The 13,876-nt window shown below is 41.1% G+C and overlaps 1 protein-coding gene across 2 annotated transcripts; it reads left to right on the top strand.

The window, feature by feature from the left end:
- Positions 1-4,212: 4,212 nt before the first annotated feature.
- On the top strand, positions 4,213-12,008 carry zfand5a (zinc finger, AN1-type domain 5a). Of its 2 annotated transcripts, none has more exons than XM_088076976.1 (6): positions 4,213-4,502; positions 7,885-8,046; positions 8,743-8,845; positions 8,951-9,036; positions 9,609-9,737; positions 9,968-12,008. In XM_088076976.1, exons 2-6 carry the CDS (start codon positions 7,887-7,889, stop codon positions 10,114-10,116), a joined length of 627 nt encoding a protein of 208 aa, XP_087933102.1. In that variant the 5' UTR covers positions 4,213-4,502; positions 7,885-7,886; the 3' UTR covers positions 10,117-12,008. The 2 variants fall into 2 exon arrangements, with proteins under 2 accessions (XP_087933102.1, XP_042343978.1); XM_042488044.2 differs by having other exon boundaries at positions 4,214-4,443.
- Positions 12,009-13,876: the final 1,868 nt, after the last annotated feature.

The following is a 13,876-nucleotide window of genomic DNA, read 5'->3' as shown; positions in this document are numbered from 1 at the left end:
TCTTTTTGTGTTTGTGAGAAGAGATGAACCATTTTTGCAATTGTGTCATTTCCTTTTTTTCATTTGCTCTCATTAGTACAAGAATTAATAAATTGGTTGGTTGGTTAATTTAATTGTGTTTAAGTATCTTAATATTTGACATGTTACTGTATATCCTCTTTGTTTTTTATTATGGTTATTTTTGTTTGTAACTTTTATGCTGCTGCCAGGTCTCCTTTGAAAATGAGGTTGTAGGTTTCCATGGGACTGACATGGTTGAATATGGGTTAAATAAAAAAAAATTAAAATTAAAATGATATGGTAATCAAGTTACATTTACACTTTATTTTTTATAACATCTTTACCTGAAAACATACTCTTAAAAATAAGTGAAACTCAATGAATACAGCAGAGTATGCAAGGGTTAACAATAGACATTTTTGTCAGTTTTTTTAAAATGGGACAGATGGACACATTTGGTATGTCCATAATTTGGTCAAATTGGTAAATTAAACTCTTCAAAATCTTGTTTTTCCATGTTTCAGGTTGTGGAAAAAAACATGTCAGTTCACATGATGAAACCAGTGTTACTGTGTATTTAAATAAGTTTGTCAATGTTGTGTATTCCCCTTTAAAAAGTTAGGGGAAGATCAGTAGCAGCACCTACTTTTACTTTCACTTGGCTACACCGTCTTCCAGTTTCTACATGCAGTCTGGTTTGAACTGGAGCAAACAGACTGCTCTAGCCAATGGCTTCCAGACTGTACTAGCCTTCTAAGTTTCCACGAATCCACTCACCAGCAGATGACAACATGTTCCCTTTAACTCAATCATACACAAACACCCAGCTGCTCAGGGTGGCCTGTCGTGCCTGGGGATGTGTGTGATGTTATACTGACAAGGTAAGGGGATATGTTGGGACTTGTTAGACCTGCAGGGTAATAAATACAGCACACATGATGAACTGCAAGCGATTAGAAGGAACATGTGCTCGTGTTTTACAAAAACACACCAGTGGATGATATGATGTGGTGGATGTTAGTGTTAAAAACAGCACTGAAAAGTAAAACTTGATAGAACAAGAGAGCTCACATGGCATGTTCAGTCAGATGATGGTACAGTATATTATCAGTATCATGATGTGTCTTTCACTAGAAACTTGTTTACCGCCAGGGCCGTAGCCAGGATTTGGGAAATACAGAGTCCAAAGTCCTGCACTTTAATCACACACCCACATATTTGACTAGCCAACAGTGAAATTTACTTTTCCCACTTTTTGCATATTCATTTGCCTGTCAATATATATATTGTGCTATATTTATCTCCCTGCACAATTACCTTGATACTATAGCATGATAAGATAATGTGTGTGTTTTTGTAAAACCTAAACTGTAAACACCTTCACAGAATGTGTAAGGGCAACAACCCTGTTTACCAACTGACACTAGAGCCTACTAAAATGAATTTCACAACCCCTTTTTGACAGTACATCCTGAAGCTATCGCGATCTTTACGTGCTGCTCTTATCTTTTGTAGCCTCTAACAAGACATGTTTACGTTTTCAACATAAGTGTGTGTGTAACTTTTGCAAGCTACAAATAGGTCTCCAGTCTTAGCGTGTCTATGGAGTGGTTAGAACTTAATGAACTGTTTGGTTGGTCCTTTAGCAATTTGATAACTGATAAAGGATAGTGATACTCGAAGGAAAATATATTAATTTGATGGAATTACAATATATTGTCACTTATTTGCTGGAAAGTTGTTATTTGAGTTGATTAAAGATGAAGATGCTAGGGTTGAGCTTGTATGTTTATGTATTGCAGGTGTTTTTCTTTTGTTAGTTTTGTTTTGTTTGTTGCTCTCTTTTTTTATTGTTTGGGTCCAATTTTGTTTGTGTGTCTGTTTTTTTGCTTGTTTTTTTTTTGTTTGTTTTTTTTGTTTTGGTAGGCGGATTATGTTTTGGGCTGTAGGGATGTGTACTGTATATATGTTCAATAATGTAAATAAAATATTACCAAAAAAACAAAACAAGTAAGTCAAGTCTTTGCACTCAAATCACAAGTCAAGTCCCAAATCCTAAACTTTGAGGTCAAGTCCAAAACAAGTCATAATGCACTCCACTCACCAAATGTAATGCCATTTTAACTGTACCTCAAAATCAGGGAAAAACATTTAAAATTTGTATGTATCTGTCAATACATGTTCATTAGAATTTGTTGTGTATCTGTCTGCAATTGTTTTGCATACTGCAGTTCATTCTTTATGGACCATTATATCATTTTTGTACACAACCTAAATTATCTTGGGTATTTGATTTGTTCTTAATGATTCTGAAACTTGATTAGATATTGTCAGATGGTTCAAACAAAGTGCATTTGGTGAAATAAGTGTTAAATTTGGTGTAAATGAATAGTGCTAACAGTTTATTTAGGAAATGAAGGGATGTTGATTTGTTCCTGGCACATTTTTTGAATAGCATGCTCTCTTATCTTTGGGCTTATGTGAAGGTATCAAATATTTTCAAGTAAAAAGACTCAAGTCCAACTCACAAGGTGCTTGAGTCAGTGTCAAGTTGGTTTGATGATGTCAAGTCAAGTGTAAAGTCATACATTTTGTGAATTAAGCGTCCCAGGAATGAGCCCTGGAAGTTAGTTAGCAATTCAGCACCCCCAGTTCCCTCATTTAAGTCAGTGGGTTTTTTGTATGGATGTTTGGTTAGATGCCTTAAATAAGGCCTGCAGTTTTGTGTGTATGTGTCTTAAAAAAGGCGGTTGCTAACTATTTGCCAATTTGCTAGAATGTCCTCTCACTGAACTGCCTAACAGCCTTATTGTGGAGACATTTTGCAACATACATTAGCTTTTTACAAATGGCAACTACATTTAGGCTTAAAAAATCAGACATTTTATGTTAATTTGCAAAGACTAGGCTATCTTGCTGAACAAAACCTGTAAGTATCATAAATGTTTTCTGCTACAAAGTTTATTTTCTGCAATAATTCAAGATTAAATGGCTTTTTGTTGAGGGAACCAGGGTGATGCTAACTTCCAGAAAAACGTCATCCTTGGGGCATTTTAAAGTAATGAAAATGACAGTTCAGATGTCACCTATTAACCATAGGCCTACATTAACATTGTGTATCAAGACAGCACATTAAGCATTTTTAATTATTAAAAAATATTAGCACTGGTATCATGATCTGTAATTCTGGCTGTCATATGAATGGATCAGGGCCAGAATTCAAATTTTGCTATATCACCCTCTGTTACTGCTTGGCTCTAGTCTGTTGTTACTTCCCAGAAAACATGTTTTCACTCTCTCAATGTCAACAAAACGTGTGTGTGTGTGTGTGTGTGTGTGTGTGTGGGAGGGTGGGCAGCCTAGTGTCACCCAGAGTTCTCCCATAACAAACAGGCTTGTATATCTTTCTGGTTATAAATCTACACTTGTTTTGTTCCGCTGACATAAGGTAGGGGGTGAGGCTGTTTTAACAACAAACAGGGTGAAGTTTGTGGGACATCAGGCAAACAAGGTTTTACATAGTGGGCTCTGTAAATATTAGCAGCCAGTCACCAAACATGTTTTTGAGTTGTTACTACAAATGTGCTTTACATGAAACAATCATTTTTATTAGTTTGACATTACTATGTCCCTTCTATGATGAGTTAAGAGCACCTTTGATGAGTGAAATGTATGGTCAAACCCCAAAATGTTTTAGATGATGATAGATGATGATAAGATGAAATGGTTGTTTAGTTTTAATGTCTATAAGTTGGTCACTTTTGTCATTTGAAAAATGGCAGTTGACTATAATTTCTGGAGTTTTAGTTTTGATAATATTTTTAATAAAACTCACTAAAGAATAATGCAACCTACTTTTCATACTTTCACCCGAGTATCCTCTAACAGATATACAATCTTGTACAAAGAGGCATTCCTATGTGATTACCCTCTTTATCATACATTTGTTTTCTCATTTAAGTCATGTCAGCACTATTATTCATTTACGCATTCACTTGGGTGGATTACTCAATAAAGAAAGATTCGTGGCCTTGTAGGAGGATGACGAATAGATGTGTAATAATGCTACACGCATGCGCAGACGGACTATCCCCCCGCCCCCCCACCGTCTCGCAGAACTGTACAGAACGCTCGGGGGCTCCGCGCGCAGCCAATGGGGACACGTTATTTTACCCGTGACATCATCCGCCACTCCTCTTACTAAAGAAGGAAACAAACATCCATCCAGAAGGAACAGGAGACGGAGAGAGAAAGACAGAGAGGTAGGAGGGCGAGGAAGGGAGAATTAAACCCACCTAAACCTGCCCGACACGAAGGACAACGCAGCCGGAGAGAGTAAAGGACGTTGCCAAGACCTGAAACCCTCGAGCTTTTTTTTCCGCTGCCAGGACAAACGGCCACTTTCCCTGTCGTCTCGCGAGAAACTTCATCGATTTTTAGCAGGTGATGATCTTGGATTAATTTTTTTTTCTTAACAAGGACGAATTTTGAAGCTTGTCGAGGTAAACAAGGAAAAGAGGGGTGTTTATCTAAGCAGACGGTCGGTCACGGCGACCTTTAACAGAGGATTGAAAGGTCAGGGGGTGTATGCGTGGTGGTATTATGTGGTATACACGCTTTTTTTGGGGGGGTGTTTGGTTTACTGAAGTTGTCGCCACCACCATCTCCTCCTCCTGACTGGAAATATCACAAGCCATCAAACGTGACTCCGTCTGGTTTCGGGAGAAAACAAGGGAGGGAGCTAGCCAGTGCTGGTTGCTGTCTCTGTTTTTCTATTTGCCCAGAGCTGGGGGATGGGGAACCAAAGCCAGCTAATTCCTGTCTAGAAATAGAAAATTCATAAGCCGAATGGGCAAGTAGAGCGAGAGAGTTGTTCTGAAATTACTACACAGCATTTAGTTAAATATTATATGAAGTGCCAGCACATCTTCTGCTGGTGTTCGCAATAGTTTGAGCTTTGAAAACGAGGTTTGCTCGGTGTTGAGAGCTATGTGGCACCGCCGAGTCGTTTCTAAGCACTTATGTGTGATTATATTGTCGAGGTTCGCGTATAGCTTCGTTGAAAACACATCGAAAATGCCTGTGAGCAGAAATGTTGCGAGAAAAGGGAGCTACAAAACGATGTCTAAACAGGAAGCAGAGAGATTGCAGACAAAGGAAGAAAGAAAGAAACAAAGGGAGCAGGGACCACACTGTCTAGACTGTGGGTTATTTCAGAAAACATCAGTGTTGTTGCCTTCCTGACGGTCTCTGAAATATTTTGTAACACTGTGTCCCTTTTAAAGAGAATAATTTACTGCATGTATCAAAACATCAGAGGGCTTTTTCTGTTGTGTCCTTCAGTGTGACTCAGTACTTTTCTGCCCAGCAGGGCCTGAAATATGAGCTAAGCCTGTGTCTGATACAGGAGCACTGTCTTGCACCTTTTGTTTGCTGGAAATTTTCACAGCTGTGTTGTTTTAACTGGTCGATCGCTTGGAGACCAAGTAGCATATTTTCGAGCCAGGCATGTTTTCACATTTTATTGGCCTCAATGTTTGGATTTTTGTGAAAGGAAGTTGATGGTGAATGATATGTGGCTTGTGATCTGCCTTGTGCTGGAAACCCCCTGACTTGCCCTGTAGGATGTGCAGTATTTCACAGTACACTACACTTTTGAAATGGCACATTTATTGCAGCTTACCCCCAATTTTACCCAAACAAGACATGAGTGTTTGTTTTGCTCATGAACAGAAATGTAGGTATTGATAAATCAAGGTGGATGAATGAGGAGCTTCAGTGGGTGATGAACACCAACATTAACAACAGTCAGCTATAATTCATGATTAGTGTGCATGTTTTTCTCTCTTGAAGTCCTTATTTGATCTTCAGACAACTCCAAGAGTCCAAGTGTATTTATGCCAAGTTGAAAGTTGGGTGATTTCTAATATTGTAACCTGACTGACTTTACCTCCTGTCTTATTGTGAGGTCTTGGTAAAGGTTAGAGTACCATGCCTGCTGTTTGTCTGACAGCTGGGCCCTAACGTGACAGCTGAGCCACACTGTGCATTGTTCCTTTGTGTCACAGTTAATCTGTTAGCAGACATGGCCTTGTCATGTCCTTTGTTGTATCTTTCATCATGTTTTCTTGTCAAATGTGATGTAGCCTCCGTTTAAATTGATATCTTCTCTTTGAGGAGCTCAAAGATCATGGGTATAGATGTTTAGCTTAGATCCTCTAGTTCAAATCCACATGAACATGATACACTGGTGTTGGGTTTAAGGAGAAAAACACCGATGATCATATTCAGAGAAATTCCTGTCGAGCTTCATGGTTGTTACTGACCTCTGGCTCATTCCTGTCTGGTATTTTTCAGCAGTCAGCAGTTGAACACGTGACGTTAAGGGAGAGAAGGTCTTTGTGGGCTTTTCCAAGGAAACCCTTTGTTGACACGGCAGTGATAGCATGCAGGGTTGGATAAAGAGAGGAGGAGGGGAGGGGTTTGGGAGAGGTGGGGGGGCAGCTCAAGATTTAATAGCACTTGTTAGTCTGTTGGTGGGACCAGGACACCTCGAGGGGACTGACAGGACGTTCTGAAACAACTGCCAACCTCTCCTGGAACATTAAGCTCGCATGCCCTGTTTGTGTCCGTGACCAGAATATAGACGAGCTTCACACCAGCGCAAGCAAGCAGCTGCCATGTTACAGCACGACAAGGCCAAAGGTTGTTTACAAAGGAAGTATGGCACTGTTGCCGTGTATGGTGGTAGTTGTTGGCCCTGTTGTTCTTCTTATCTGTCGATGAGATGATTTGTAAAAGAGTCAGAGCAGGACAGGCAGACAGGATGCCTCTTACCCGGCTAATCCAAGCCTTCCTGTCTGTCTGTTTGTTCATTCATCAAGGTGTTTTTGATCTGTTGCCTCAAAGGCAGTGCCTCCCATTACACAACTTCCTGCTGTATTGCATTGCAGCAGAGCAGGGTGACGACGTCATAGGACTACACGTTTTGCCAAGTTACGCACATACACGCTTGTTTATGGGCGGGTGTGTGAGGAGAAATGACTCCGGAGGTTTGAAACGCCTTGTGTGGCAAGAATCTCGGGGAGGGAGGGAAATACTTTCTGAAATCATCGACCTACTTTGTTCCCCATCATTCACTATCTTGTGTTATTTGGTAAGAGCAGTGTGTTATTTTAACAGCCGTGCTTTTGTTCTTTTTGTGGCCGAGATACAGCTTGTGAGTCAGGGCTTCATTTTGTGTCAATGTGGAGGATGTGAAAAGCTTCATGACACTGTTAGTTATGGTGACGAGTCATAATTGGTCATATAATTGACATGATACATAATGATGACACATATAACACAATTGGCTTTGTTATGAATAATTACCTTTAGTTATGAATAGTAACCTAAGTGATGCCAACCGGGTAACTATGCCTTAGCTATTGTTTTTTTCTGAAAGAGGCGTACAGATATGGAAACGAGGTGGTGGTCTAATGTTAGGAAGAGCCATATCAACTGTTCTCAGGACTGTGAAAAGGGGTTCACGGGGGAGGGGACAAAGCTGTGGGACAGAACAGAGTCCAGCTTCTGCCAAGGTGCCGAGCAGAACACAGCGAGTGTTGTTTGTTCTCTGGACTTCCTGTGGAGAAGCTTTCATTACTGTATTGAGGCTAAAGGGCAAGTCAAAAGAGACAGGCATGTTGTTCGCATATTTTCATAATATAACCCCTTTTCTCTGTGAGTCCTGTTGATACAAGTTTCTTTGGAAGCAGAGCAGTGCTGTCTTTACAGGGAAATGTGAAAAGTGTTAAGCTGTATTTCACATTGATGTGTTCAGAAGGAAAAATACTGTGTGTGCCCGTCAGTCTAATTCTCACTCCATTTCTCTCATTCTTTTAGCAATGGCCCAAGAGACGAACCAGAGCCCGGTGCCCATGCTTTGTGCCACAGGCTGCGGTTTCTATGGAAACCCAAGAACCAATGGTATGTGCTCCGTGTGCTATAAGGATCACCTGACACGGCAGCAAAGCAGCGACCGCATGAGCCCCCTCAGCCCTATGGGTAAGTCAGCTCACAAAAATAATAAAAGAAAGATATGGTGAATGGTGTCTTTTTCTCAGAAAAACTGAAATGATTGCAATCTAGATTGAAGTCAGAGGCCCTGCTGTAAACAAACACATGTATCTTAACCTATATATTTATAAGTAGAGGAGGGACTCAAGGAAGCATAGATATTGTTTTGTAATACAGTCAGTCCAAGGTCTGTATTTTCCCAGCTCTCCTCCCCCCGCCCCTCCCTGTTTTTCCACTTTGTGTAATGAAAGACAGCTGTTTTCTTCATTACAGTGTTCAAGGTTAGGTGGGTGTTCACTTCTGTAGACATCTCTGAGGTCAAACATTGAAGTGTCTCTCACAATGTGACTCGGGCAACCTGCTGAGACCTATTTTTTAAACAAGATAAACACATCACAAAGAGTAGAAAGATTATCTCGAATACTGCTTTGAGAAGGGAAAATGGCCGGATACTCGCACACACCCAAATCAACTGAGAAGATTTTGAATTATTAATCAGGGAATAAATGTGATCAGTTTATTTTAATGTCAACATCAATATCAGCGCAGTGCTAGAAACCTTTTTTTGTTCATATACACAGTATTTCTCTCTGAATTCCCATATGATTGCACACATTTTGTGCTTGATTTCATTGTTTTCTGTTTTGAGTTTTGTCCAATAGAGTTCATTGTGTTCTCATCCAGGCTCAGCTGGTAGTCCTACCTCAGAGGCCTCAGCCATCCAGAGACTAGAAGCCAGTCTAGCCAAGGTTGATGCCTCCCCTGCCTCTTCACCAGACATGTCTAGGTCAGTGTATTGGCTGCGCTTGACAGTTTGAGGTAGTTAGTAATTGACGAATGTGACACACCAATTAACTGCTCCCTGATTCTCCTTTTTTATTTAAACCTTCAGAACTGTTCAAGGATCTCTTCCTGTGACTCAACAAATGACAGAGATGAGCATCTCGAGAGAGGACAAGCCAGAACCCCTAGAGCCTGGTAAAAACGCACAGACGCACATAAACACACTTGTAGTAACAGACAGGCCAGCAGACATAAACAAGCAGACATTTGACACACACACAGGCAAAGAACAGACACACGCAGGTGGCTGCTCGCACACAGACTTCTCAAGGCAAACATCGCCTTGTAGGACCCACTGCAGCTACAGTTTATTTTTGATGCTTCGCAGCATACCTTAAACCCAACTGTTGGTTTTACTTACAGCCTCCAAGAAAGAGAGAAGGCCTATAAATAAACCTGTTTAAAAATACCTCCACACCAGAGGGCATTCTTAGATTAGACGCTGCCTGCCAGAGGCTTTCTCAGAGTAGTGCACTATTTCCTGCCAAGAACAAGTGGGGGCAATTTAGAGATAAGGAACATACTAATTACTGTTGCCTGGGACAAAAGGACACAATTTCAGCTGCTGGTGTGTTTGCATTTTATTATAGAACTATGAGCAAAAACTCATAAATCTTCTGCTCTTGCAAATTACAGATTTCAGATAATGGCAAATTAAAAGTTGCATGACTAATAAGTGTTTTTCTTGTTGTCTTGCTTTTGTATAGTTGTAAATCAGCCTGCTGCTTCTAGCCCTTCTCCTGTAGCTTCTTCCAGCAGTGAAGAAAGCAAGGGCGACACCCCCAAACCCAAGAAGAATAGATGTTTCATGTGCCGCAAGAGGGTGGGCCTCACAGGTGAGCGGAGGGGGGCATTATGGGGCATCTGAGGCAACACATATTTACTGCCATATACTTTCACTGCCAGCATAAAAGTGTATATCTTTTATAAAGAATGGCAAGGTGGAATAATGGTGCAAACTCCCTGCCGTGAACAGGCTGTGTGAAAGGGGGCTATAGATGAAAAACCGGTGTAGTTGTTCACCTCTGCTGTCCTTGCTTTGACCACTGACCTTTTGTGCTTCCAGGGTTCGACTGTCGCTGTGGCAACCTGTTTTGTGGCATCCACCGGTACTCCGACAAGCACAACTGTCCCTATGATTACAAGGCTGAGGCTGCCGCCAAGATCCGTAAAGAGAACCCCGTGGTGGTGGCTGACAAGATCCAGAGAATATAGATTTTACAAAACGGCAGCAGCAGCAGCGGCGGCGGCAATGATGACAACACCTTTGACAAAGACTGGAGAATGAGTGCGAACCTTTTGAAATGAGCACTGGCATGAGTGGCTAAGTGAGGATCGAAAGGACTTGATTTCTGAAATTACAACCTCAAGAAAATGACGGGGGGGGTGGGCAGAAGCGAAAAAAAAAGAAAAGAAAGAAAAGATCCTGTCTGAGGGAGATGCATGAATGATCACTTTCCTCCTTTTTTGATTAATTCATTAGTTTGTTTTATCCTACTTTCTGTGGTGTGCCGCTGTTCAGTCCTTTTTTTTCTATAAATATGTATTGTCTTATTAAGAGCAGCCCAGGCTAACTGCCCAGGATATGCTGAGCTCCTCTCACCCAAACCAGGCGCCATTTTGTGCCAAACCGTAGACAGCCATTTTACTGAGACCCCGTCATGTGTCAGACACCGGCGGGTCTTTCAAAGCATTCAGACTACACCGTTACCATAAAGTTGTGTCCCTCAACAACTTTTGTTCAGTGCTCCGTCGGTACTGGAGTCAGTCGACGTTTGGAGAACCGTACAACTGTCCCCCACCACGCACAAGGGGCTTTGTTACTTTGTCTCTGTCTTTCCTAGCTTTACCTACCTCACAGCTGCTGTGTTAAGCTTTGTTGTCTTCCCTTTTACTTTGTTTTCATCAGCTTCGACCCCAGCACAACAATGGATCGTCTTGATAGTCGGCCTCAGTGACCCCTCTGATCAGCATGTCCGTGTTGACTTTGATCGGTTTGATTGTGATGAGGCTGTTTCCATTATGGCTGGAGGTATCATGCTAGACAGGGACAAACAAGTTACTCCACGTTTCACTGAGTCTAAACATTTTCAATGGACACGATGGGTGGCGAAGTTCCCTCACTGGTCTATCTGAGCTCATAGTTTGATCACAGACGCCTGGTGCAGGGCTGTGTGTGCCGACATGTGGCCTGAGAGGAAGGATGGCACCCTTCCCTGGCAGGCCTGGTAGGTGAATTGAAGCAACAATATTGTAGGGGCATGAATGGGATAAATGCATGAGTTACTCTTCATCTGCATTAGTGAAATATGGCATCACTCAACTTAGGGTTTCAGACATTTTATTTGCTGAGAGACAATTATCTGTTATGTTTTATTAGCTTTTTTTCTCTTCCATTGATATTGTACTGATGTTAGCGCATGTATTCAGTGCATTTGTGGAATTAGGGTATGTGAACCATGTTTTTTTTTCTTTCTTTTTTTTTTAAATGCGCTAACAAAACGTTCATGTGAGCACAGTGAGTGAGTGAGTGTGAGTGTGTGTGTGTGTGTGTGTGTGTGTGTGTGTGTGTGTGTGTGTGAGTGTGTGTTGTTCCCCAACCCTTTTTGTCTGTGGAGCTACCCGGTTTATCAGCACATGTTTACAGAACTACAGGAGCATGCCAGAGCTAGATTTATGAAAAATAATAGATACCAAGATTAGATGTAACTTCTCATCTGTCTAACAGCTATTGGTCCGTGTGTCTGCTTTAGAGCACTGTAGAGAAGCGTGCGTGCGTGTATCTGTGCGCGTGCATGTGCACATTCCTGTGCAAAAAAAGTGTGTTTTCATGGCTGCCTGACACATTGAAACCCACGGATGTTTGTGACTTGTGTTAATCCCGCCCCCCTTTTTTTCTCCCCTGTAAGGATGTGTTTTTCATTTAAAAGACAACTGTATGTATCTGTTTTTGAGTTTTTCCTTTCTGATTCTTAGTTATATGCAAATTTGTACAAAAAATGAAAAAACAACAAACTGTGTTGATATTTATGTATTACATATAATCTTGCTATCCAGCATTACGACAGAATAGTATCATGTAAATAAAACTGTACAGAGAGACATTACCAAGTTTCACTGCGTATTGACTTTATCAGCTCATCATCGTCTCATTTCTTGGTATTGTTGGGAGTTTTATTGGAGTTTTTTTGGCTGTTTTATTGGGCTGCAGTCAACCAAAGAAAATCTTGGTGGACTGAAATTTTACCTACTACTAGGCCAATCAATTTGTCAATGGGGGTAAAAAAAAATCTGCATTCTGTCATTAGATTAACTAAACTAGCCATCTAGCTACTTGGTATTGATGTTTGTCCACCAAAGCATTTTTTCCTGAGACAAGCATATTTTAAAGTTATTTTACAGGGCATGTATCTGCGCTAAATGCTGCACATTTGCTTTTTTTTTTTTTTTTTTTTTTGGTCACAGATACACCTTTTCCACCAACATAGAACTGGTTCCATTTTTGGTTTCAACACCTAATTTTGAACAGTTCAGCACATTTTGACCGAGAATAAACAGAACTCAAAAAATATGGTCTTTGGTTCTCAGCTGGAACCAAAAAATAGCAGGTTTAGTCTTGACCTGAAATGCGAACAGTGGTGACACCAGTGGGCGTGTTATATTCCACAGGCTGGAAAGATAGGTAGACTTCAACTGAAACATTTGCAGAAAAAACACTGGTCTCAGTTATTGTTGGTCCATGCTTGGTTTTAGATAAAAACAAATCTTTGTGATAATAGAACAAAAATTTGCAGGTAATTGATGTGTTTATTTCCAGTGTGCAGGGTGCAGCACTTACTCTTGATGACACATCTTTGATTACAATGGCTCCACTCAAATTTGATGGAAATGTGGGCTGGTTTACTCAATAGTACCATGATTCCAGTCAAGGATCCCTGATGGAAACTGTTCAAGACCCAGGGCTTATGTGGTGGAAACGGGGTATGAGAGTTGAAAAATCTACAACATTGGGTAAAATGTTGTGCTCGTCACTTTTACAGTGCAGGAGTGGCAGCACAAATACCAGGAAGACCAACCATCACATCCTATGTGTACAAGTGCAGAACAACAACAGGAGGAGAAAAAAACACTTAACACTCAAAGACTGCCAGGTCCATCCATTCTTTCTCCCTTTGTACTGCCCTTTTTTCACCTAGAGCAAGTACTCTACCTTGTGCTGACATTTTTTTACTGAGGCAGATTATCTGTGTCAAAGCAACGGGACGCAACCAAAGAGTCTCAGCTGAAAAAACACCAGGCCTCCAAAGCCTCTAGTGATTGTAGTTGGTTGTTTTCAGAAGAAGGCCTTTTGTTTTACAAAAACCCTTTCGTAAAGGCCTTATTTAAGTAACACCACTGATTGGCCAACCAGTAAGTATTTGATTGGACGAGAACATATTGACCAGTCAGTCAACTAGAGGGTGTCAGACAGCCCTACTGTTTCAACAGTTTGCTTTTAACAGTATGGCACTTTTTATTGGCCTCTTTGTGCAGATAAGTCTGTCAGGCCAAAAGGGCAACTTAAAATAGAGAAAAATGGAGACTTATGGGAAGTAATTGATGAATCAGCATAAGACGGTTGTAAGAGAACGTGGAGCTAATTTTACTCAGGACAAGATCAGTGTAGGAGCCACATGTCAGGAGCTCCAGACTCTTAATCCCTCACCTAGCCTAACCTTGCCTCTTTGTCGAGTTAATACAGAGCGCTGGCAGCTCTGACTGTAAACCTCGCTTCACAGACTCTTGTCCAAATCTTGTCTGGGTCACACAGGAAGTATTAATCCTTGGACCCTGGAAGAAAGCGATCCTGTTCCACTTCATCTGGACTAAGGCCGTACAAGCAGGACTCAAATTGTGTGTGTGTGTGTGCGTGCTTCAGAGACAATTCGTTTTCTCACACTCCTGTTGGGCCGAGTGTGTTCACAGATGGCGTCAC

Source organism: Plectropomus leopardus, chromosome 4 (assembly GCF_026936395.1).
Source record: "Plectropomus leopardus strain MGB_pleo_1.0 chromosome 4, ASM2693639v1, whole genome shotgun sequence".
In the NCBI taxonomy this organism is placed as follows: domain Eukaryota; kingdom Metazoa; phylum Chordata; class Actinopteri; order Perciformes; family Serranidae; genus Plectropomus; species Plectropomus leopardus.
This window is presented reverse-complemented; position numbering and strand designations above follow the sequence as displayed.